We start from the raw sequence: 27056 nt of genomic DNA, 5'->3' as shown, positions 1-27056 counted from the left end.
AAAGTAACTAACCCTTAAATGAATACCTCGGGTCTTTAGTGACCCGGGACGTAATTCACTACCCTCCTCCTCGTTCATTTTTTAAAGTTAGACATCAACCTTCTTGGTATTCCTCAATCAATTCATTATAAAGAATATAACAAGAAAAAAATCATAAAATTATAAAAGAATGCCTTTCTTTTTTTGTAAAAAAAAAAAAAAAGGTGTGTATGAGTGTACATATATTTGTTCTGCACAATAATAATTTAATCTTAGATGATGGAATAAGTGCAATTCACCTTTATTCCACAAGGTGGCAATGTCTGATACACAATGCTGAAGTGAAGACTCATTCAGACAGAAAACGAAATAATAAGAAAAACATGAAATGGCTCAGCGATTTACTGTAGAGCAAGTACTGAACACAATCAAATATGATTGTAACTGTTACTGGATGGATCTGGTGAAGCTGTTAGCGATCGAAATATTGATTTTGAAGATGTTGAAAATTATATAGTTTTGAGAATACGTTTGAGATCGCGAATGGGCTCATATTCGTAACCTCAAACATAAAACCAGCCCATTATTTGCTGAGTTTACTGGGAAATGAGCTCTGACGAGGACAGTGATGATGGCATAAAACATCTGCTCAAACGGAGCCCTTTCAAGCTCCAAAAGGTAACAAAATATGCTTTATTTTATTCTTCTGTAATTGTTACTCTAATATCAGAGGAGTTTTATATTATCGCGAGAGGTAGAGATCCTTCCGTGTTAGATATAGATCCGGGTCGATAAAGACCCGAATATGTAAGAATGATTGGCGAAACAGTCATGCATTTAAGGGCTAATTGCATTACTTTTATGGAAAGTAATGCATTACATTACTTTTCTCACATGGGCTTGGCTTGCTTGTTTGTTTTTTTAATAACAACAAAAGTTCTGTTTTTGGCAAATGTAAAGGCCCTTTCACACCAAAAGAGAAATGAATAAGCCTCAGGCTGAACATAAATGTGACGTTTATCTAAAGTCATTTTTGCTTATTAGTATGGTTGAATTGGATCATTGAAGGTCAGCAGCAAAGACATTGGTTAATAAAGTGAGATTAAATACATAAAGTATATTTGCTTAATTTAATATGTTTAATTATTGCAGGTTTGTACAATATTCTGAGATTGCATTTCACCGTTTTTATTCATTTTGAGGAATACTTTTCTGAGGAATACTCTGTGCAAGTGAGATGAGTAAACGCTCACATTTAGTCTAGAACTACAATAACCATCATGTTCACACACGACACCTCTGCACTTACAATTTCTCTCAACATGGGGACAGGAGAGGTGTCAGTCAATACATGGGAAAACTAAGTAACTTCCGTTACTTATTTGAAAAAGTAACTCATTTTGTTGTAAATTTAAAAGTAATGCATTACTTTACTTAGTTACGTGAAAAAAAATTATCTAGTTACATAACTCAATTTACATGTAATGCATTACCGCCAACACTGATCCTATCTGAGCATTCAAAACGCAAATATTTTCATAACAACATGAGCCGCTTAAAATGAAGTTGTCAACATAGCTGATATTCAAAATGGTACATAAGCGCTGCTTTGTTTACGTTTCATGTATGTGCGTATATCTCATGTTAAAATCCAAAACTCATTGAATGAGAGCTCACTAATATCCCGACGCGATCCACGCCGCTGAGAGAGGCGTTCGATAGAATATGTAGTATGTACTGCACGCTTTCCACTCAGTAACAAAATAAACACACAACAAAAATGACAGCGGTGGCAGCAGAAAGAAAGAATCTGATCATAACGATGTGGATATGTTTGCACCAGCTCTGTTCAGCACTTCAGTGAAGGCACATTTATTTAAAGGGATAGTTCACCCAAAAATGAAAATTTGATGTTTATCTGCTTACCCCCAGCGCATCCAAGATGTAGGTGTCTTTGTTTCTTCAGTAGAACACAAATGATGATTTTTAACTCCAACTGCTGCCGTCTGTCAGTCAAATAATTGCAGTAGATGGGAACTTCATCTATAAGAGTAAATAAAGCTTGCTTAGACAAATCCAAATTAAACCCTGCGGCTCATGACGCCACATTGATGTCCTAAGACACGAAACGATCGGTTTGTGTGAGAAACCGAACAGTATTTATATCATTTTTTACCTCTAAAACATCACTATGTCCAACTCCGTTCATGACTCCTTTAGTGATGTCTGATCGCGCTCTGACAACGGAAGTGATGTCTCGCGCATATACTTCAATGAGTGTCAGACATCACTGCCGCTGTCAGAGCGCGATCAGACATCACTAAAGGAGTCATGAACGGAGTTGGACATAGTGATGTTTTAGAGGTAAAAATGATATAAATACTGTTCGGTTTCTCACACAAACCGATCGTTTCGTGTCTTAGGACATCAATGTGGCGTCATGAGCCGCAGGGTTTAATTTGGATTTGTCAAAGCAAGCTTTATTTACTCTTATAGATGAAGTTCCCATCTACTGCCATTATACGACTGACAGACGGCAGCGGTTGGAGTTAAAAATCATCATTTGTGTTCTACTGAAGAAACAAAGTCACCTACATCTTGGATGCGCTGGGGGTAAACAGATAAACATCAAATTTTCATTTTTGGGTGAACTATCCCTTTAAAAATAACACTTTATACAATAGACTGCTTTAAAGAAAGCAGCTTTACAGTATTAAATATAAAACAAACAGACATTCAGTCATGAAATGGACAACACACTTTGTTGTTAAAAAGTTTAGAAATTAAAAACTGCTATACTGTGAGCCTTTAAAACATATACACATAAAGGATCCTGCAGTCACTTTACTATTTTCCCTTAAATTGCACAAAATAGTGATTAGTGATATAAATGCAAATGATACTGTATTGATTTAATAAAATAAAGTTGTTTGTCAGGTTTTATGCATATATGATCGTTTTTTCTAAAATTAGATCCTCTTTCCAAAAAAAACAAGAAATATCGCAATATATCGCCTTTCTTACAGTATCGCAATAAATCGTATCGTAACCCCTGTATTGTGATACGTTTCGTATCGCCTGATTCTTGGCAATACACAGCCCTAATTAATACTTGTTGATATAGACAGTTAATTCCTTACACGCAGGCGCAGAACACACATGCTAGTTTGCAGTCGGCTGTAGCCTGTGCTGTGTGTTCAAACGCAGCTTTTTGGTCCAGACGCAGCTGACGCGAGACAACAACACGTCAGATTTCGTCAGCGTTAGTTCTTTGAAGTCGGCTTGTTGTGTCCCGGGCTTAGAGAAAGAAAGAAAGAAAGAATAACTAGATAAACATGCGTGAGTTATATATGAACAACCTAAATATCTACATTTTATTATTAGATTTAAATTATTTCATTTTATGCGGACTAAACATCCCAACTGGTTTTGGACACGATTCATCAGTGCACTTTATTCTAAAGAATTTATTTTTTTCACTTTTTGGTAATCTAATCAAAATGCAATACATTTATTGGTTACATGAAAAAAATAATATTAAGATAATTATTATTATTAGTAGTAATAATTAAATTCACCCTCTTCTGTGGAATAAAATCAAGCTCCGTCCTATAACTCTTCATGCTCAATATTTTTCTTCACTCAAAAATACAGCATACTGATTAAATTAAATAAGGTAAAAGCTCAAAGACATTGAATGATGAGTACAGTCAAGCCGTTGCTTAGCTCTGTCTGGGCCATGTGTCAATCCTCTCCACCACATGCCCTCCTCTCACTCATCATGCCTCAAAGACGGGACTAGGTGTAAAGGCCGGGAGGATTTGAGCATTTCACTCAGCATCAGATTTTGATCACCTGATCAAAGCCCCATTTGTACAGATTAATGCTCTAAGCGAAAATGTCTGTTTTAAGCGGTCTCAAACTTCTTTAAAGTCTTTTGATATTTACACCAAAGAAAAAAAAGGCTTCTAAATCCTTCTAATTTCTCCCAAAAACTCACTCTTAAGCATTTCCAAAGCTGTGTAATTTCTGTTCTTGTGTGGAACATAAAAGCAGATGAGTAAACGAGTAGAGGGGCAACATAAAAGCACCATAAAAAAGTAGTAAAAGACATAGTTCATAATTTTTTGCTTTATTCCAAAACTTCTGAAGCCATACGATTAGAGTAAGTGTGAATAACAAAAGAAGCACTTTACTATTAATGGTATATTTCACCCAAAAATGTAAATTCTGTCATCATTTACTCACCCTCAAGTTGTTTCAAACCTGTATGAATTTGTTTCTTCTGCTGAACACAAAAGATGATATATGATACCAAACAGTTGATGGGTCCCATTGACTTCCATTGAAAAAATACAAAAACAACTTGAGCGTGGGTAAATGATGACAGAATTTTAATTTTTGGGTGAAATATCCCTTTAACCTATTTGCTGAAGTTGGTCAAAAGTGATATTAAAAACATTCACAATAAGGTCTCATTTGTTAACATCAGTTAATGCATTACCTAACAATGATAATATCTTTTTTTTTACATCAATTACTAACCTTTGTTAAAGTTAATGTTGTTAATAGTAGTTAATGTTAGTCCACAGTGCATTAACTAATGTTAACTGATAAAAATGTTTGATCTCAATGTATTAGTAAATGTTGAGATTAACATTAACTAAGATTAATAAATGCTGTAGAAGTATTGTTCTCTGTTAATTCATGTTAACTAGCGTTTTATTCATAATTAATATTAATGAATAAAACCTGTGTAAAAAGTGTTACTGACATTTATAATGTTACAAAAGATTTCTATTACAAACAAATGTTTTTTTTTATTTTCTATTCAAAGAATACTGAAAAAAAACAGTCATTTTTCTTTAAAAATATTAAGCAACTGTTTTCAACATTGATAATAATAAGAAATGTTTCAACATATTAGAATGATTTTTGAAGGATCATGTGACACTGAAGACTTGAATGATGCTGAAAATTCAGTTTTGCCAGCACAGAAATAAATTATATTTAAACATATATTACAAATACAAAACAGTTATTTAAGATTGTAGTTATTTTAGATTTGAATGGAAGTGTAACTGATTTCGTCTCTTAATACACCATATTTGAACATGAAAAATTGAGATTTGAGAGTTACAGGGGAAGGAGGGTGTTTTGTGATCAGTGACTCAAATTTCGGCCTCGTCCTACTACTGCTATAACCTTCATGGTGCTTTGGTATTTGAAGCTTGATAGGCTCAATATTTCTTCATTGAATGAAAAAGATCAATATGAACATTCTGCTAAAAAAAATCTTGTGTGTTCCACAAAAGAGTAAATTAAATAAATTTCTTTTGAACTCGCTTTAAATTAATGAAGCGTGTAGACAGAAAAGTTTAATATCTGCAGTTTGCCAATAGAGGGCTGCAGGTATGACATATTTGTACACAGTAAAATCTCCAGAGTTAAATCAACTCTGCTCAGAGTACATATGGTCCCTCTCTAAATAGTGTTAAAGTAACACTGAAGCAGAGTTAAAGTTAATGAGATAATTAAGCAATTAACATGGCTGTGACCAAAGTCAGTTGTAGTTCTTGTGTTTCTCTTTTCTTCAGTGATTCTGCTTGTTAACAGCAGGTGTTCATCACTAATGCTCACTCATCACTTAATTAATTGCTTAATTATCTCATTAACTTTCCCTCTGCTTCAGTGTTACTTTAACACTATATAGAGAGGGACCATATGTACTCTGAGCAGAGTTGATTTAACTCTTGAGATTTTACTGTGTATAGGCCAAAACCCAGAAACGAGTTTTTAGTTAAATGTCTGAAATAAGGTCTGTGGTGAACACAAGCTCAATATTTTTTCACGCTTTATTCTACAACAAAAAATACGTCAGTATTCAGTAATACCCTCTTTTGTTTTTGTTTTTTTTTATAGCTTTCACTTGTCTTGTAAAAGGCAGTTGCTAACAAGTGGCTAAATGGAACTACATGTCATGTGACTGTAGCGTAATCTGATTGTATTTGGGTCATTGACAAATAAGGTTTTTAAAAATGTAAAAAAAACAACTAATGGAGATATAATTAATTTTGAAGTTTTATTAAGTGTTAACAATGAGATTATGTTGTTTTTTAATGATCAATTAACACTGCTTTGTCATTTTTTACAAGATGGACAAAATTTGCCACCAAAAAAGTTATTCGGTTTAACCAAAATTTTGGTTATACTGAAAGACAATATTTTCAAACAATGCTAACAGGCTGATATCTAGCTAGCCAGCTAGTTAGATTGCTAGCTAGCTAGCAAAAGGACAATCAAACATTTTATATTTAGCACAAGTTTTTAAAATATTACAACATTTTCCATGTTTTATAGCGGTTATACCGAATGACCTGATGTTTCAGGACATGCATATGAGCAAGTGAAAACTTTTCAAATAGTTAGAGAGAGTTAATAACTTTGCTTAACAACCATGTGGTCCTTTGCAGGTGTCTGAATGATGTCACTTCCTGTCACATGATATTGACCGCATGACTTGATCCAAAATGGTCCCTTTATATTGGTTACTCCGAATGACATCAATGTAATTCATTTTACCGGACATTCTTTCTCGTAACAAAACAGCGACTTCTACACATAATTTTAATACCATTGTGCACTATGTTGATATATGATGTTATAAAATATATACATTTATTACATTTTAATCACAAATTAAATGGCTGTATTGGCCTTTGGCAGGTTAAACCAAATTACCTTTTGACACTTCAAAATCTTCAAAATACCTTTATATGTAGTAATAATATAATTAAAACCTTTTGGATTCAATAAAGGTGATCTAGCTGTACTACCTTACATACTGTGGATGACATATCTTTTTTTATTATTATGATTATTAAGGCCTTTGGACAAAAAAAATGACCCGTTACATCACTGACCCATTTAGGCTTTCAAAATAAATAAAAGTCATGTTAACTTGTGAAGATTATCATGATGAATAAAACGTGTAAGAATCATAAACTTTTGTTAGTCACAGAGATTATTTCTGCAATAATCTGCAATAATCCAAAAGCCAATGGAAAAATCCTATTGGGTTTTTCTCGAGGGAACCAGATGATGCTAACTTACGTGTTGGCCTACAAAAATAAGTTATCAGTGCAGCACTCTATACTGCAAGAAACAAAAAAACCTGAGTGAAAGATGTGCAAGATTTCAGGGGTGACAACAGTTTAAAGCACTTAAAAATGTAAAAGAAAGAGCATATTGTTCGCACTGGTGCTTTCTCTCTAAGCAACCACTTAATTCATTCACAGCACTCACAGCTAAGAAAGAAAGTCTCTTACTTGTACTTGTTGAGTTCCGGAGAGTATTTCGCTTTGGCTTTGAAAATCACCTGTGGAAGAGGACATAGTAAGATTTTATTACTTACAAACATGACCAGGACAAAATCTATCTTAGATCTGTGGTTGTTTGAGGAGAGGAATTATCAGTACAGAAAAAAAAAGTTGATTTAACCAAGAAACTTCACACCTGCGCACAGGCCAAGTGATGACTAGCTTGTGATAATTAAAAAAAAAAAAGAGATAAGGGTGACCACAAGGCTGTATCTCTTGAGTTTATCTAAACAAAAACATCTCCGGTTTAAGCAAACACTCTCAGAGGTCAATAACTACTGATAGTTATTTGTTTTACCTGAGGTCTTTGCAAATTTAACCCAAATGTCAGCCCAAAGCAAGCACAACTACAGAGGCTTGCATAACCATCATTGATAAGCGTTCAAGGACTGATTTAATTCTGACTTGGCCTTCATGCAGTTCCCACAAAGTTCATTGCATACATTAGCAGGTGATGTACAATACTGTTGAAAAGAAAGGGGTCAGTAAGTTAAAAATGAATACTTTTATTCAGCAAAGACACATTAAATTGATCAAAAGTGACAGTAAACACATCTATAATGTTATAAAATATTTCTATTTCAATGACTGCCTGTTCTTTCAAACCTTCTATTTATCTAAGATTCCTGGAAAAAAAAAAAAAAAAAAAAAAAAACATTTCCACAAAAAAATAAAGACTGGAGAAATGGCTGCTGAAAATTCAGCTTTGCTATCACAGAAATAAATCACATTTACAAATATATTATTAAAACAGAAAACAGTTATTTTACATTGTAATAATATTTCACAATATTACCGTTTTACTTTTGATCAAATAAATACAGCCTTGTTGAGCAAAAAAAATACTGACCCCAAACTTTTGACCGATAGTGTATGAACACATGTGTGACCGCATACTTTAAAGTAATGATACTAGGCCATTGAGGGCTTTCTTTAAGCTTTGCCATATTAAATTCTGTACAATATAAACCACGGCAGCTGAAACGTGAAAAGGAACAGGAACTCATCTGTAGCTTTCTGCACCTGCTCATTCAAAAGGTTAATGGGCCTGGGTTTCACATGAAAGTTAGGTTTCAAATTAGATGAAAAAGAATCCATAAAATGTAATATGCACATCATTCTGCAAAATATAGACTTACTGTTTTTTCCCTGTTATAAAAATTCATTAAACTAAACACCCATGGTATCCTATGTAGTCGACTAACAGACTATAATTTCCCATTAAAGTCGGCATGAAAAGGAAGTTGCAATAGTCTTTTATTCCCTATTGTGATTTACAGTATATCCAAGTGAAACAGTAAACTCGAATAAGAAAATATGTAGGACGGGATTTGATTTTGTCCATGGGCAATTGATTGGATGGTTGTGGTTTGCTATTGCTGTGATCTCATGTTAAGTGACAGACCGTCCCGAAAAACATGTCATCAGAGAAGATAAAGAGATGTCAATGCAAGATTGAGAGGTTTTGATTTCATGGTGACTTTAAACTTTTCAACATTTTATTTTACAAAGACTACACTCAAGATGGTGTGCTGTGCACTTTTGTGATTTACAATCTATGGTACTTTCACAAAACATTTTAAGAAAAAAATGCTCCCAATTTGGTCATAATAATTGAATATTTGTGAAGTACCAATGCGTGGAATGAACTTGGGCAGGACAGTGACAAAATTTCCAATAAGGCAAGGGATAATGGGAATTTACTAGACTCCTTCATTTAAGAAACAACAGTGAAAACTCACACGCCATGTCTACATTCCTGATCGCGCATATCCCAGTCCCGACTCTTCTCTACACTGTAAAAAAAAATCCTGTTGTTTCTACGGAAAAATACCGGCAGCTGTGGTTACCAGAACAATACTGTAAAAATGACATCAAACCGTAAACATACTTACGGAGTTACATGTGAATTTTACATTTTAAATCTGTTAAATTTACGGTAAAATAACGTATTTCATTAACTGATATAATGTTAATTTACTAACCTAATGAAGTACTAATATCTGTTTTGTACCTTTATAATACACTGACAGTCACCAAACACAGTGGTGATGAGAGTCACATGATGAATCAAAGTTCATCACAAGCAGCTTTTCCACAAGCTGAGAAGCACAATACTAATATATAGAAGGTGCACACAGTGTCATTCACACACACACTAAACACCATCATGGTAACATGCATGAAATTTTAAAAATGCAATAAACATTAATTTAACAACATTAGATGTAACATAAAACCCTAATGTACATAACTGATTAGAAAAAAATGAGAAAAACTAAGAAGAAACAGAGTTATTTCAACGAAAATATATCAAATGTGAAGTGTCACGCAGGGAATTGTGGGAATGTCAATTTACGGTTTTTCACTGTAAATTTTACAATGAATTGTTATTTTTCACTTCCAAAAACTGTGAATTTAATGGTATTTTACCGTAAAATTACATTAAATGTACCATTAGATCTATTACAGTTATTCACCGTATATAGTACGGAAACTTTCTGTAAACCAATCAACAGTTTTTCACCGCAGCATTTTTACAGTCTTTTACTGTTAAAATCACGGTCATTTTTTACAGTGTAGTTACATGACTGATGACATGCAATGAAGCACTCTAAGACTGTACAGACTACAATGAGAAGGTCAAGTGCCAAGTGATCTCTGTATAATCACAGAAGTATTACGGCAAACCCGCAAGGGATATCTGTGTAACCAAAGCTCTATCACTCATGATGACTATCAAGAGAACTCAGGCTGAAGACAGCTGAAGACACCAGGAGAGTGCGGACGCCTCCATTCACTGTACTGCGACACCCGTCCAACAGCCTTTGACAGCCATCAGTGGCACATGTACAAATCGAAAACAGATGCTGTCTTGTTAGTATATGCACAGGGGCAATGGGCATCTGCAATGGCTTAGAATGAATTTGAAGGTTTTATGGAGAAATAATGAAGTCACTCGAAAGGTCATCATGAACTCAATCATTACTTGAATTAAAATTCACAAAGATCATTTTGATCCTGTAAAATTTAAAGAGGCAAAATTCAACAATATTTTCTTACTCTATCAAAATTAAAAGTATACACTAATGTTCATATCGCAAAGCTCCCTCTTCCTTCCACCTACGTGATTTTAGCTACAAAAACGGGTCATTTAAAAATCATCATGGTTACAACATCACAACCATAAAGCACATTAACAAATGGCCACCCACTTTTACATATCTACATCTTTTTACAGTATTCAGCAACTATCTTGATGAACTACAGTGTGAAATATACTGGTGCAGAGGTTCAAACATTTGGGGTCAGTAAGATTAATGTTTTTTTTTTTTTAAGTCTCTTATTTAATAAAATAATAATATTGAAAAATATTATTATGAATTAAAATAGCTATTAATTAATAGATATATTAATTAATTTTAAAATGTTATTTATTTCTGTGATGGCAAAACTGAATTTTCAGCATCATTACTTCAAGCCTCAGTGTCACATGATCCTTCAGAAATCATAATAATATGCTCATTTGCTTATCAAGAATTACTTATTATCAGTGTTGAAAACAGTTGTGCTGCTTAATATTTTTGTGGAAATCATGATTAAAGAATCATGAAAAAAAATGAATATAACAATTAATTTATTTAAAATAAAAATCTTTTGTAACATTAAAAATGTCTTTACTGTCACTTTTGATCAATTTAATGCATCCTTGCTGAATACATTTATTTTCCTTCCAAAAAATAAAAAAATAAAAAAATAAATAAAAATCTTACTGAACAAAACAGCCAAAGAGGGTAAGGGTAGAAATGGAAAATGACAAAATTTATTTAACATTTTTACTGACCTTAAAAAAAGAATCAAATGCTCAAAGTGCAAAATATGGCTCATTTAACAAGGAAATCAGCCGAGATAAAAGGTGCAGTAGTCAGTACTTGTGTATGGTGTATTGTGCATGTTAATGTGTGTCATCCTCATGTGTATCCATGTCAGCAGACGCACCGCAGACTCCACCGGGACATGGCACAGTGTGATTCTGAGTTAAATAGAAGAAAGCCTGCCGAAAATAAACACACAAACTGCACCTCACGTTTCATCATCTCACGAGAGAGCGGTAGGCTCAAGGGACCCGTGTTGCTCCGAGACTTGTGCTTTCACAGAGAAAAAGGCAGCATTAAAAGCTCCTATCTATCTGCTCTCAGCTCTCCACCCCAAAGCACAGTCTTACATGCAAAAACAAGGTCAGCACGCTCCACATTCAACGCAGGCACTGCCTGTGAACAGATTAGATATTGCAATTTTTTTTTGGTCAAAAATGTAGAGAAAGGTACGAGTCAGATTATATGAAAAAAAGAAAAGATTTTTTTTTGTTTGCATTCTCTGAAAAAAAGGCCAATGTAAACATCATAACCATGATACCCGAGTATTGCAATGTAGTTGCTAGGGTGATCTAAGTGGTTGTTAGTGTGTTGCTATGCGGTTGCTAAGATGATGCTGGATGGTTTGCCAGTTAGTTGCTTACTGGTCCAAGTCAAAAGAGCCCTGAAAGTCTCTGATATTCTGGTAAATATAGGGCCAGTATTCAATCTCAGGAAAAAAAGGTGCAAAAGCTGTTACTGGGGCAGTACTCTTTCGAAAGGTACAATTTATTTACCCCATTAATGGTGCATATTAATACCTAAAAAGTACATATTTGTACCTAAAGCATACATTTTAGTACCCAAATGGTGCATATTAGTACCACTGAAAAAAGGATTTTTAAAATGAACAAAAGCAACACAATTCCTACATATTTTGTCCTAACTTAATTTCATTGTGTTCAATCCACTTAAATATATTTAGCATTGAAGTTTACTTAATTCATTTGTGTAGGGATTACATGAATTATTTTTGTTGCATTAACTGAAACCGGAGGTTTTTTAGTTCCCAGCATGCTTTGCATATGGCTGGATCAGGAGAGTAAATGTTGAAATTAAGTGTTATCCTATGTGTTTTTGAGTGAAGGGAAAGGCATTTTAATGTTTAATGTTTACATTTCTAGTTTCTGTTATGTCTAAGTTTTTATGGTTACCATTGTGCTTGAGAGTATAGCTTATGGTAAAGTTGTGGATGGCTGCATATACAAAGATGCTACGTCCAATGAGCAATAGCTTGGCTAATGCAAGAACAGTAACAAGTATCTTTCTACTTGTGTTGTGCTGGTTGCAGACAGTCTTTTAGTTGTACAACTTAACTAAATGTCAAATACAAACTGGTCTTTTCCATTTACTCAAAATCAGACTTGATATACAGTGGGTACGGAAAGTATTCAGACCCCCTTAAATTTTTCACTCTTTGTTATATTGCAGCCATTTGCTAAAATCATTTAAGTTATTTTTTTTTTCTCATTAATGTACACACAGCACCCCATATTGACAGAAAAACACAGAATTGTTGACATTTTTGCAGATTTATTAAAAAAGAAAAACTGAAATGTCACATGGTCCTAAGTATTCAGACCCTTTGCTGTGACACTCATATTTAACTCAGGTGCTGTCCATTTCTTCTGATCATCCTTGAGATGGTTCTGCACCTTCATTTGAGTCCAGCTGTGTTTGATTATACTGATTGGACTTGATTAGGAAAGCCACACACCTGTCTATTTAAGACCTTACAGCTCACAGTGCATGTCAGAGCAAATGAGAATCATGAGGTCAAAGGAACTGCCTGAAGAGCTCAGAGACAGAATTGTGGCAAGGCACAGATCTGGCCAAGGTTACAAAAAAATTTCTGCTGCACTTAAGGTTCCTAAGAGGAAAGTGGCCAACATAATCCTTAAATGGAAGACGTTTGGGACAACCAGAACCCTTCCTAGAGCTGGCCGTCCGGCCAAACTGAGCTATCAGGGGAGAAGAGCCCAAAGATCACTGTGGCTGAGCTCCAGAGATGCAGTCGGGAGATGGGAGAAAGTTGTAGAAAGTCAACCATCACTGCAGCCCTCCACCAGTCGGGGCTTTATGGCAGAGTGGCCCGACGGAAGCCTCTCCTCAGTGCAAGACACATGAAAGCCCGCATGGAGTTTGCCAAGATGGTGAGAAATAAGATTCTCTGGTCTGATGAGACCAAGATAGAACTTTTTGGCCTTAATTCTAAGCGGTATGTGTGGAGAAAACCAGGCACTGCTGATCACCTGTCCAATACAGTCCCAACAGTGAAGCATGGTGGTGGCAGCATCATGCTGTGGGGGTGTTTTTCAGCTGCAGGGACAGGACGACTGGTTGCAATCGAGGGAAAGATGAATGCGGCCAAGTACAGGGATATCCTGGACGAAAACCTTCAGTGCTCAGGACCTCAGACTGGGCCGAAGGTTTACCTTCCAACAAGACAATGACCCTAAGCACACAGCTAAAATAACGAAGGAGTGGCTTCACAACAACTCTGTGACTGTTCTTGAATGGCCCAGCCAGAGCCCTGACTTAAACCCAATTGAGCATCTCTGGAGAGACCTAAAAATGGCTGTCCACCAACGTTTACCATCCAACCTGACAGAACTGGAGAGGATCTGCAAGGAGGAATGGCAGAGGATCCCCAAATCCAGGTGTGAAAAACTTGTTGCATCTTTCCCAAAAAGACTCATGGCTGTATTAGATCAAAAGGGTGCTTCTACTAAATACTGAGCAAAGGGTCTGAATACTTAGGACCATGTGATATTTCAGTTTTTCTTTTTTAATAAATCTGCAAAAATGTCAACAATTCTGTGTTTTTCTGTCAATATGGGGTACTGGGTGTACATTAATGAGGGAAAAAAATGAACTTATATTGGAGCCATTTGCTAAAATCATTTAACAAAGAGTGAAAAATTTAAGGGGGTCTGAATACTTTCCGTACCCACTGAAATAACTAAAAAAAGTTCATTTAAGTTTAACTAAAAATATGTTTAAAATGAAGGCAAATTAAATTAGTGGAACCACTTAAAAAATTGAGTAAAATCAAAAAGCCATTTTTCCAGAGCACTTCAGTGAAAGCTTTTGTACTTTTTACTGTTTTTAGTGTTCAACTGTAAAAGATTATTATTTATTTAAGGTGAAAAAAAAGTCAACCAAAAAAAAAAAACAAAAAAAGAAAAAAAAAAAAAAAAAAAAAGTAAGAGAGAGAAGAAGAAAAAAAAAGGACAGGCCTGTATTCTGAACTAAGACAGACATGTTTTGTTTGGTATAAAATGTGAACTCATGACTTCTATAAACATGTGCGCAAACACACACACAAACTCAAACACACAGCAGCTACTTTCTGCCAGTCACAGAAAAAGGACAAAAAAAGGAAGCAGACAGCAGTGTTCTCAGAGGACTGATTTAAGCCCTTTCTGTGACCCACACGCAGACATCTGTCTCAGTTCCTTAAACGTATTTTTATCATAAGATGTTCAAATCACACTGAGTCATGCTTTTGAAAAAGCATAATGCTGCGGTTCAGTGTCATGAGACTTTGTGAGACGAAGACCTCTTCCTCTTTTACAGATGGTGTGAAAAGCTATCGCTACTCATGACACTTGAAAACTCAAGCAAGAAGATTAATTCAACGATTAAGTAAAAAGTGTAACAGCCACAAATCCATTGTTGCTTTCTTGTGCGACCTATAAGATTTTTAATAAATTACTTAATATATAATTAACCTACCGAGACAAATAGTTTTAAGAGTGATATTAATGTGCTTTTGTATTTTATACATTTTCATATTTAATTTTGACCCATTGCACACACTGCAAACCCTAATGCTCAAAATAATTAATTGGTTTGATTAGGACAAACTTAAATTAAACAAATTAGTTCAGTCTAATTAACTTTTATAAGTATTTAGCACTTTTTTCTTTCAAGTTCACATAACTGATATATTTTAAGTAAACTGAACTGTTTCATTGTTTTGAGTTTTATGAACTTATTTCTGAAACTGGGCTGGAATTTCTCTTTCCCAGCATGCTTTGCCCATGGCATGTAAAAGGGAGAGTACATGCTAAAATAAGCTAAAGTGTGATATATTTTTTTTTTAAGATTAATGTTAAGTGGGAGATTTAGTAGTGATTAATGTTTTGTTATGCTAATTTAGAAGAGTTTCTGTTAATGTGGGATTTACCATCATGGTGACATGTGGTGCATGTGGCTTGGTTTGAGAGCAGTTAAATGCTTTATATTGCTGTACTCATTCAGCAAGTGCTATACCATGCTATGTAATGTTAACATGTTAGCAAACCAGCAAGTTAGCATTTTCTGAATTAGCTTGTTTACTCTAATAAATTATTAGCTGAGTTGAATTAGCCAAGTTTACACTAATAAAATGCTCACATTGAGGTTACATGAAAATTTTAAGTTAAAAGTTAAATGTGGCAATTGATTGCCTCAATTTTTTTTTTTTTTTGAGTTTTGCTAACTTATTCAGGTTTACAGTGCAGGGCAATGGTAATACCAGAATAAAAATATTCAACAAAATTATTTTAGACAAAATTGCTTGCACTCTGTCACTGACTAGATATATTTAAAATATTGTAGGCCACTTTTTACTGATAACACAAGACATTTGGCATTATCAGGACCCACAAATATTCCCCCATTGTATTATTATACATTATATTCAACATATATAGTAGTTTAATGTAATACTGACACTAAAACTCTGTAAACATGATTTTTTTCCTCACAGTAATTTTCATTTTGGGTGAACTATACACAATACAAATTGTCACTATCCACAATACATAGTTGCATTTTTTATATTGTTACGATAGATTGTTATATATAATTTGCCCCTATACAAAAACAATTGCTCAGTGCATATGACTGACTTACCAAACCAAAGAGAAGTAAAGCTTTCATCTGAATGGACACTGAGACCTTCTGAAATGTTTACATGTTTGAACACATTTCCTTTTTTCCTCTTCGGTAATCAGAACACAACCTTGCAAACACACACTTTCCCCTTCAGTGCCTCATCTCAAGAGGGCCTGAGGAGGTTTAAAACCAGTGATTCATCTACCTACACTGGGAAACAAATCTGGAACGCTTCCCTCTGGTCTGTTTAATACTTGTTTTTGTACAAGGTTGTTACATAGAGCCCTTGCTGAACACATCTGAGCTAGTACTCCAGAGTGCAGTCTGGACGATGGGGTGGGGCGGCACGTGTCACTCCACCCACACCCAGTTTCATCGGTTTATAATACTGCAAATCTTATTGCTTGAAGCTGGTGCATTCCTTTCTGTACGATTTTGCGAATCATTGTTTCACCCCGCACCCATCGTCCGGACTGGACTCTTGGGTTACTCCATCTGAGTGATGGAGGTCCTGTGTGAAGCCAAAGCAGGTCAAAAAAACAAAAATGGGCCTACACACTCAGTAAGACTCATTGGGATGGTTAATATCCAACCAAACTATTCCATTCAGTTCCAACAATTTCTGAGTCAGGCTGGAAAAGTTTAGGATCTTATCAGGAAAAGTAGGTTTTTATGCTACTTCGAGTCAAGGAGTGCTTCCGAAAAATAACATCATCCTCATTATTATCAAAAATTATTAAAAGATATTCAAAATCTTTGAGACATGGCTAGTTATGTTCAATTTCTATGGAAAAAATTGCCTTGCTACATCATAATTATGACAAAATAGTCAAAATTATGCAATATTTATCTCAAGTCTTGAGATAAAAAGTTGGAATTATGAGATACGAAGTCATAATTATGATATAATTAGCATCTTAGAGATGCCTAATTATGAGACAAATAGTTGAAATTATGACAAAGACAAAAGGAGATACTGTCAGTGTCAATTATGAGAAAGTCGCAATTTTGACAAAAAGACGAAATTCTAAGATATTAAGTAATAACTATGACATAAAAATTTGACATTTTTGTGTCATAATTACTTTTTGTGATAAATGTGACTTTTTTATGGCATAATCATGATTTAGCAATGCATGTTTTTTTTTTTTTTTACCCATCTGTAATGACGAACTGTAGCTGGTCACTTTAAATGTCAGATAGCCTTTAAGTGGGACCAGACTACGCCAACAGTCAAATTTCAGGCTACACAGGACAACAGGAGGAGAGCAAACAACTTTCAGGTTAAGGCACGCCAACTTCATGCCCACATTGCATGCTTTACCAGTTCACACCCAATACCACAATAAAAGCAGCACCAAACTACTGGACTATTGGACAGTATGACCGCTACACTTAAGCCCAGACAATAAAACAAAACAGTCTTACAGAAACCTGTCTGGCAACCCATGGGACAATCATTCCCACTATCTATTTGATTCTGATTAGCTTGCAATCGTTCAAGAGAGGAAGTGTGTGTTTGGGGAGCAGAAATTATGCGAGTTTGAAGCCCATGCCAGGTGAGTCATACTTTACATGTCCATGACACAAACACTTGTATAACATCTGTAGCCAGCAAACACACACTTCCACAGGAATGTGAACATGCGACTGAAGAAAAACATTGACAAAAGTGTGAACAAACAGGCTGTGGTAACTGAAATCACAAGGGTTATGTCACAATAGCTTTGTCAACACGAGAAAAAAAAAAGAATAATAGTGCATATAAAACATTCTGGATAACATGATACTACTTATAACACCACATGAAATCATTTTTATTTACATTTTTTCAATTTAGCAAACCCTCATTTTCAAAAGGAAATTTCCCGAAGAAAACCGGTAAAGTCTTATATGTTTGTGCCAATCATTTTGCGCCGGACTGATTCACAACCAAGGGTCAACTCTGGATTTTCACAATGGGTCAATACCAACGCTTTGTGTGCAAACTAAGGGTGTGTTCACACTTGTCATGTTTGGTTCGATTAAAACGAACCCTGATGCGATTGCTCGGTTAGAGCGGTTCATTTGAACATGTGTGAACGCTGCCATCCGAACCCTGGTGCGCACCAAACAAGCGGACCGAGACCGCTGAAAAGATGGGTCTCGGTCTGCTTCCAAACGAACTCTGGTGCGGTTCGAAAGATATAAGAACGCAACACGGACCAAAGACATGTAAACGAACCAAAAACAGGAAGACGAGACCCTAAAACGGACAGAATCACATGTTTTCTCGTCATAGACGTGAGTTTGCCCATGACAGGCATCAGATGCGCGTTTCCAAGCAGCAGATCGTTTGTGTGTATGACGGATGGATTCCCGCCGCTGTTTTGACTACTTTACACATTTTATAAGCTCTTCACGAGTTTCCAGCTGGCCAAAATACCATCACATGCAGGCTACGCACCGCTACACACAAACACAACAAGCACATTTACCTCAGAAAACAGCATTGTTTTGGATGTTCGGTAAGTTCCGTCTCAAAATAGGCAATACGTTATAAAATCCGACCAGTTACGTTGTGAATGTATCCCTATGCCTTAAGGTTCAGTATCTTTTGGTCCGGTGATAAAATTGCCAATCTGAACGCTAATCGGACCAGGACTAAATGTTTTTTTTTCTGCCCTAGTCCAGACCAAATGAACCAAATGAACCGAACTACAAGTGTGAACGCACCCTAAAGATCCAGACAAAGTATCACATGTCATATGTTGCGAGTCCTTCCAAACTGCCTTTCTGAAAGCGCTTGTTGACACTCTGTAAGGCTAATGTTGCTAAAGCTACCATTGCTTGTTTCCACTGATGCCCTCATGTGGTATCAGAATTATCGCAAATACACGTTTCCTAGTTAAAAACATGAATGCTCTTTGAAGTCTGACATTTTCAGTGCATGAGCTTGTCCTGTTTTGTTGTTGCCGGTATGCCGGAGCATGAGCTCTTGAAGCTCCGCCTTCTCCTTGAAAGGGGGATGGGAGCAGCAGCTCATTTGCATTTAAAGCAACCCAAATCAGCATGTTAGAATGATTTCTGAAGGATCATGCGACACCTTTTTAAAAACTATCAAAATAGAAAACATTTTAAATTGTCAAAATTTCACAATATTACTATTTTTACTGTATTTTTGGTCAAAAAAAGCAGCACTGGTAGGCATAAGAGACTTCTTTCAAAAATCTTACCAACCCCAAACTTTTGAACAGTAGTGCAAATAAATAGTTATGCAAAAAGAAATCAACAATTTTTGGAACAAGACACCTTGGCTATAGTGTGTGTCAGGGAAAAACTTAACAAAAAGTAGTATAACATGGCCCGTTTAAGATAATGACATAATATGAATCAAATTCAGTCCACTTATGTCGAGAAACAACAACTGTATTTACCAGGAACAAACATGCGCCTAATTTAGGAAGCAGGAGGATTAAACGGCTGTTTTCCTTCAGTGCTCTTGTGGACTGTCCTTGTTATCCACATCTTCCCTTTATAAGACAAGCAGGTCTACAGAACCTAGAGATCCCTGCCAAAGAAACTGCGGCCTAGTTACAGATTAACAACAGCCATCCTAAACCTCTCCTGACACAACAGCACAACTGCTAAAAACATTAGTGGAAAACAAATTCCAGCATAAACCTCTCCAAGTCAGCTGTCAAAGGGCAAATTGTGGTTCATTCCAATGAAGAACAGCCAATGAACAACTCAAACAGGTGCTTAAAAGTTTGTTAAACAAATTATGTGGCACGACTCAGTTACTGATCCTGATCATGTGACGAAGTCCTAAATATGAGTTTAAAGAAGCACTGGAGGAGTGTAAACAGCAGTTAGGAACAGATGTCAATCTAATATCATAATAGTCTATAGCAAACTCGCACATCTAGAGATGGTTTACAAAGACAAAGATGCTCAGAGTGTGAGTGTGGAATAAGAAAACAACATTCCAGTAAGCTGTAATGGAGCTGCGTGGGGGTGATGCTGGATGAATGGCTGGCCATTATAAAGATTCCTTAGCAAACTGAATTAATAAGACTGGGATAATACTGCTACAGAAACAGGCATTGAATATGTGGTTTGGCATGATAAATGTGAAGAAATTTCATGCTCAACAACTTTTATGGTCAAGAGATGACAGATATTGAGTTAGGTCTGACATTAGCAACGTCAAGCACATGTCATTCTTTCAAAACTGTATTGAATAATAGAGAAAATTTGATTAAATAAGTGAAATTATGCAACTGCATTACAGCAAAACTTCACATTGCAGCATGTTTCATAACTACTTTTTTTCAGTTGTGACTGAAATATACTGTATATACCCTGTTGTTGAAGGAAATCAATCTATCTATCTGTCTATCTATCTATTCCATTTTATCTATTTCCATATCCATCCATTTCTTTCCATCCATCCTATCCATTCTATCCATCCCTTTCCATCTTATCCATTCCATCCATCCATCCCTTAACATCTTATCATTCCATCCATCCATCCATCCATCCATCCATCTTATCCATTCCATCCATCCCTTAACCTCTTATCATTCCATCCATCCATCCATCCATCCATCCATCCATCCATCCATCTTATCCATTCCATCCATCCCTTAACATCTTATCATTCTATCCATCCCTTTCCATTCCATCCATCCATCATCCATCTCTTTCCATCTTATCCATTCCATCCATCCATCCCTTAACATCTTATCATTCCATCCATCCATCTTATCCATTCCATCCATCCCTTAACATCTTATCATTCCATCCATCCATCTTATCCATTCCATCCATACCTTAACATCTTATCATTCTATCCATCCCTTTCCATTCCATCCATCCATCCATCATCCATCTCATCCATCCATCCATCTTTCCATCCATCTATCAATCAACCATCCATTATCCCTTTCATCTTATCCATTCCATCTTATCATTCCATCCATCCATCCATCCCATCCATTTTATCCATCCACCTTTTCCATTCTATCCATCCTATCCATCCATCTCTTTCCATTCTATCCATCCATCCATCATCCATCCATCTCTTTCCATCTTATCCATTCTATCCATCCATCCATCCATCCATCATTCATCTCTTTCCATCTTATCCATTCTATCCATCCATCCATCCATCCATCCATATTTCCATCCATCTATCAATCATCCATCCATTATCCCTTTCCATCTTATCCATTCCATCTTATTCCATCCATCCATCCATCCCATCCATTTTATCCATCCACCTTTTCCATTCTATCCATCCATCTCTTTCCATCTATCCATCCTATCCATCCATCCTATCCTATCCATCCATCCATCCATCCATCCATCCAATCACAGCCTTGGTGAGCATAAAACCAAAAACTTTCAAAAGATTAAAAAAAAAAAAAAATCTTACTGAGCCCAAAATTTTGCAAGGTGGTGTGTTAAAATAAATCACTTGCTAAACTTTTCTGTGTCAAGTTATATACAATTTTTCAACCATGTAGAACTGAAAACCTGCAACTTGCATGATATGCACAAGGATACATGAAAGGGACTGATTGCATAGAAAAATCAGTGTTCAGAATTGTTAACTAGAAAAATTAAGATACGTGCTTAAAACTACAAGCACAGTTCTGCTTTTAAAGCCTCCAGGATGCCTTGCACCATAGACTTTCATTGTCTCTCAAGGGCATTACCCTAAACAGGATTTTGGTCATTTTTACAAACTGAGAACCAAGTCAAAATTATTGTCTTATGTAATCTACAGCATGTCACAGATCTCATTTTTGCTTGTTGTGAACCTGGAACATTCTTGTGAAATTATGTTGAAAATAACCCCCGGGCAGCACCAAAAACTGCCGACAGTGTGCCACCAACTGCATCAACAGCAAAAAACATACAAGAGTAAAAAATGGCCCATCTCTTCTCTTTGCAGAGCTTTGCTGATGAGGTCTCATGTGATCCATTACTCTCACACACCTACATGCAGAAATCACACATGCTTTTCACGAGGGAGTTTCTGCTTCAAGTAAACAGTTGGCGTTGACAGTACACACGCCTTTAATGTGTTTCCTCAATGCACGAGAGTTGCTGAAAGAGTAATTTGAAAAATTAATTGGTCATCACTTCGGTGCCACCTCAAGGAACTGGATAACAGAGGAAGAACAGAAATTAAACCTGTGAAATATGACAAAACTTGCAGTGGATAAAATGCATTATTTACAGTGTTACAATTTCAGTCCCCTAAAGAGCTCGCATTCTGTATTCAGGCAGTAAACATTGACAGACATTTTGAGTTCCAGCACACGTTTTTGACAAATATACAGTATATAGACATATGGTTAACTTAGGGGCTTCTACACCATTCTTATTCACCCTTCATTTCCCTCCAATTTTAGAGATAAGTTATGGGTAGTGTTAGCTTTAGAGGCAGGGACAGGGTTAGGACTATGTATTTAGACCAACAAAAGAACGTCTTACTTGGCAAAAATCAAGATGACTGTATGAAATGTCTGTTGTTGGGTTTTTTACAGCACAGATATATATAATGCTGCATTTCCTCTTCCAGACTAGCTAGTGATTGAATGAGGTGATTGTTTTTGCAGCAACTATCATAAATCGCACTAAAGTGACCACTAATAGTGGTCAGTAGGTCATTACTGTGTCACCAGGGTACTAGAACACAACATAGCATGAACGGTCACACAAACAACCCATTCGAATACGTACCCCATGCGGGTACAGTACACCACCGATGGGATTTTGTTTTTGACTGACATTTCGAAGTCGGGGTGCTTGCCGTCTTTGTCTGTGCGGTGGCTGTTCTCAGAGCAGAATGCTGCACACCCCTTTTGTTGTGCCTGGAATAGCACAGGATTGAGCAGGGTGATGTAATGCTCTTGCAGCAGGTGCCTCTGATTGGCTCGCACCTTCAAATGCCAACTCGCACTGTTCAGGCAGTGTCTGTACGATGCCCACATCTCAAATAGCTCCCGAGGAAAACGCGCACAAACAAAGACCAGCTCTCTCAAGCAACCTTCTGCAACTTAATGTGGGTGTAAGGGGAAAGGCTGCAGACATGCATAAATGGTGGCTGCATAAAACAAAGCTGTCAATAAATCTAACAGGACTGCAGGGCTTGTCAGTCAGGTTTGATTGTGCCACAGCTCTTTGTGCTGACTACGGGTGAAATAAAATGCAATATAAGCAAGGTTAGATTAATATCAGCTGGGGTCATGTCGGAGAGAACGGAAAGGGCAAAGCACACATTTGTTGAGTTTGGGACATGAATAATAATGAGAATCTCATATACACTTCTATTCTTGCAAATTAGAGTAAAAAAAAAATCTCCATAACAGTGCTGTTTTTGTGTCAAAGAATGCTTACCAGAGTTTTGACTTGCACAGAAAAAAAAAAAATTAGAGGGTGATTTGATTCCCTCAAAGTGCGCATTAATAACATTCTCAGACTTAAGAATCTTTTCAGCCTTGATCTTTAAAAGTGAAACAAGACCTCCAGAGCAACAGTACATTATAAATCCTCCTTTATGAGATTTTAAATGAGATTTTATTTTTAAGGAATAGCTCACCTTCAAGTAATTCCAAACCTGTTTATTGCTTATGAGAAACAAAAAAGGAGAAGTTTAGCAGATTGCCACTTCTCTTTTTTGTAAAATGAAAATAAATGGTGACATGGGGAATCAAGCCTCCAAAATGATGGGGGGAAAAAAAACAATAAAAGCACCATAAATGTATTTAAAGGGATAGTTCACCCAAAAAAAAAAAAAAAAATAAAAAAAAAAATAAATCCCATAATTTACTTACCTTCAAACCGCATATGACTTTCTTCTTTCAGTCAAACTCAATCAGAGTTATATTAAAAAATATTCAGGCTCTTCCGATCTTTATAATGGTAGTGAATAGTAACTGAGATATTGAATCCCCAAAAAGCACATCCATCCATCATTAAAGCAATCCATAGGCTTTCTGAAGCGAAGCAATGCATTTTTGTAAGAAAAATATTCATATTTATAAATTTATTAACTAGAATCACTGGCTTCCGTACGCAAGTCATTTCCGGCAGAAGAGTGAACTTTGACCTGACACATGACATATTGACGAACTAGAAGTTAGATGAATTAGAAGTCTAAATTGAGAATTTTTAAAGAGAAATGTCAGAGCTTGAGTTTGCTGTTCAGCCCTATTTGTTTGAACCGCGAGAGGCATCTACTCACACCTATAGTAAGTTACCAGAAGCTAGTGATTCTAGTCTACAAAGTTATAAATATGAATATTTTTTTCTTGCAAAAATGCATCACTTCACTTCAGAAGGCCTTTATTAAGTCCCTGGAGCAGTATGGATTACTTTTATTAAGGATGGATGGATGTGCTTTTTTGGTCTTCAAAATCTTACTATTTACTCCCATTATAAAGCTTAGAAGAGACAGAATAATTTTTTAATACAACTTCAATTGTGTTTGACTGAAAAGTCATATACACCTAGGATGGCTTCTTGAGGGTGAGTAATGGGATAATTTGAATTTTTGGGTGAACTAAACCTTTAATATAACTCGTATGCAAGTCTCGGTCATATCTGCGCCTATTCAAATATGGTGCATCAAGACATCTCATGTCAGATTTTGAATACATGCACATATTCAAATTGCAAATGAGATTTTAGACTTTTTCACTTTTTTTATTAAATTGTTTATTTATATTTATGCATTTGGCAGATGCTTTTATCCAACATTGGGACACTGGGAATCAAACCCATGACTCTGCAAACGGCATGCTGTGTAAGCTACATAGGTCAACCATTTTGGTCTGTTTCTATCATAAAGCCATCTTATGCCATCAGAAGACTTGGGATATAGCATGCTGTAGTCATACTGACCACTATTATGTTACTTTTATGGTGCCTTGACAGCCCCTAGTAACCATTCACTTTCTCTGAAAAGAGCAGCGCAGACACACTTTTAAGCATCTCTTTTTGTGGTCTACAGAATAAAGAAAATCAAACAGCTTTGGACTGACACAAAGATGTGTAAATGATGAAAATAGTGTCATTTTTGTGAAACTAAGTAGTTGTTATTTTTCCAGCATAGAATAAGGACATGTAATGTTCTGTCCTCTCCTTTGGAGAGGAGATGAATGATATTTCATCTCCTGCATGATAGTTTATGCATTCAGAGACGGCCAAGACTTCACAAAGGGTGGAAGGATGGACCCAAAGTGGCAATAATAGACCTCATTCAAACTGTCCTGTGAACTGCTCCGTTGTGGCCAAGCAGAGGGGCTTGAACAGAAACTGATGACCTCCAGCTGTGCTCTTGCCCCAGTATCATGGACATGATAAATGTCTCTGAATGTTTTAAACAGCATAATTTGCCTGAATGACAGTATAACGATGCATTTAATCGCAACTGCAGCATTAAGTTCCAAGTCAGTCAGATGAAGTAAACACGTTTGGTGGGAGGGACCCACTTAGATGTGAGTTGCATGAGAATTGCATTCTACATGAATGCAAAATGATTCATATTCTCTATAACAGTTTACATTGATTTGAATGCTAAATCGATCAACAACCCACATTAAGATGCATTTAGATACACTGCCAAATAAAAACAAATTCAGTTCAACAGAAAACAGCAAAGTAGGACTTACCTGAGCAAAATAAAGGTTGAGCAGACACAATGTGAAGAACTGCAGGCAGACTGGAAAACAATACAGGAGCCAGAACGGCAAAGGCTGAAGCTGGTTTGCTTGAACAACATTTTTAAAGTAGAAAGAGAAGAGTGTCGTCCTCAACGCCGACCAGAGCAAACACAGAAAGAGAAAAACACTCTGGTAACTGAAGCGCTTGTGTCCGTAGTGCAGAATCAACCAGAGCTGCAGGTAAACAAACACGAAAAGGAGCGAATACAAAACCGTGTAAAGAACCGTGAGACCGAGCTGCACGGACGGGGGAACCGCAGCCTGGATCAGTTCGGCTGAGGAGGATGATGAAGAGGTGGAGGAGGAGGAGGATGAGTCCGTCCAAACACTGACACTGACCTGGTTTTCTAGTAAAAACAACATATCGCCAGGATGCTCGCTATCACGCCGACTTATCCAAAACGTTCTACCGTTTTCCGTTTCCATGAAACTTTTCATGCAGATGTTTTGAAATTATGAAAAATTTAAAAACGTCAAACTTAATTACAAATGACATATGAGCCGAAAATGACAAACTACAGGCTGCCCTAAGTTGTTATCCTATGAAATAAACTTTAACGCAAATTCTTGGATGTTTATAAGCGAGATGTGGAAAACAAATAATTAAAAAAAAACACAGAGTCCCCCAATCTCTGCAAAGCAGCTCCCTCCGAGCTAAGAAAAGCAAACTCTAGAGCTAGAAAAAAGCGATCAGCTGGCTAGCGATGCAGCTCGAGCCCCGCCTACTGACCAATGGGAACAGGCTAGAATCTGACGCGCTTGTGTCGCCATGTTGGCTCTCAGTTGAATGGAGCTGAATGGAAAATTTCTGTCGCATTCGAGCCGAAATGACTTGACTTTTCAAGTACGTTGGCCGAAGAGCTATCAGCACTCCGCCTACTTTTTTTGAGAAACCAATCATTTGTCATTTTAGGTGCCCTGCCTCTGGTCCTCTAATTTTCTTTAAAGTATCGGCGTTATTATTTTCAGTACCATGGACGTTTAGGCATGTTGTTTTTAATGTAAGAATGCGGTAGTTAATTTGTAAAACTGGATTACAATCGTTAACATAATAGTGTGAAAAACAACTGCATCATTTATTTGTATAAATTGATGGGTGTACAATCTGTTAAGCAGTGACTTGTGCATGCAATACATTTTTGGACGTTTTGTAAGCATGGTTTGAAAAAATAAGTATCAGT

The 27056-nt window shown here is 36.2% G+C and overlaps 1 protein-coding gene across 2 annotated transcripts in view; it reads right to left on the bottom strand.

Moving 5' to 3' along the window:
* The window catches only part of gpr137c (G protein-coupled receptor 137c), a 38350-nt gene extending 11670 nt beyond the window's left edge, over positions 1-26680 (bottom strand). Inside the window, exons 1-2 of one of the 2 annotated variants that reach the window (XM_048190679.1) lie at positions 25825-26680; positions 7308-7357 (exon numbers count right to left, since the gene is read on the bottom strand). In XM_048190679.1, coding sequence (XP_048046636.1) covers positions 7308-7357; positions 25825-26313 — 539 coding nt within the window. In that variant the 5' untranslated portion in view covers positions 26314-26680. The remainder of the gene's footprint in view (positions 1-7307; positions 7358-25824) is intronic. The other variant, XM_048190678.1, reaches the window with a different exon arrangement.
* Between the last annotated feature and the right edge of the window lie 376 nt (positions 26681-27056).

This window comes from Megalobrama amblycephala, linkage group LG5 (genome assembly GCF_018812025.1).
Source record: "Megalobrama amblycephala isolate DHTTF-2021 linkage group LG5, ASM1881202v1, whole genome shotgun sequence".
Taxonomy (NCBI): Eukaryota; Metazoa; Chordata; class Actinopteri; order Cypriniformes; family Xenocyprididae; genus Megalobrama; species Megalobrama amblycephala.
The sequence above is the reverse complement of the archived record's forward strand: the minus strand, read 5'-3'. Positions and strand labels throughout refer to the sequence as shown.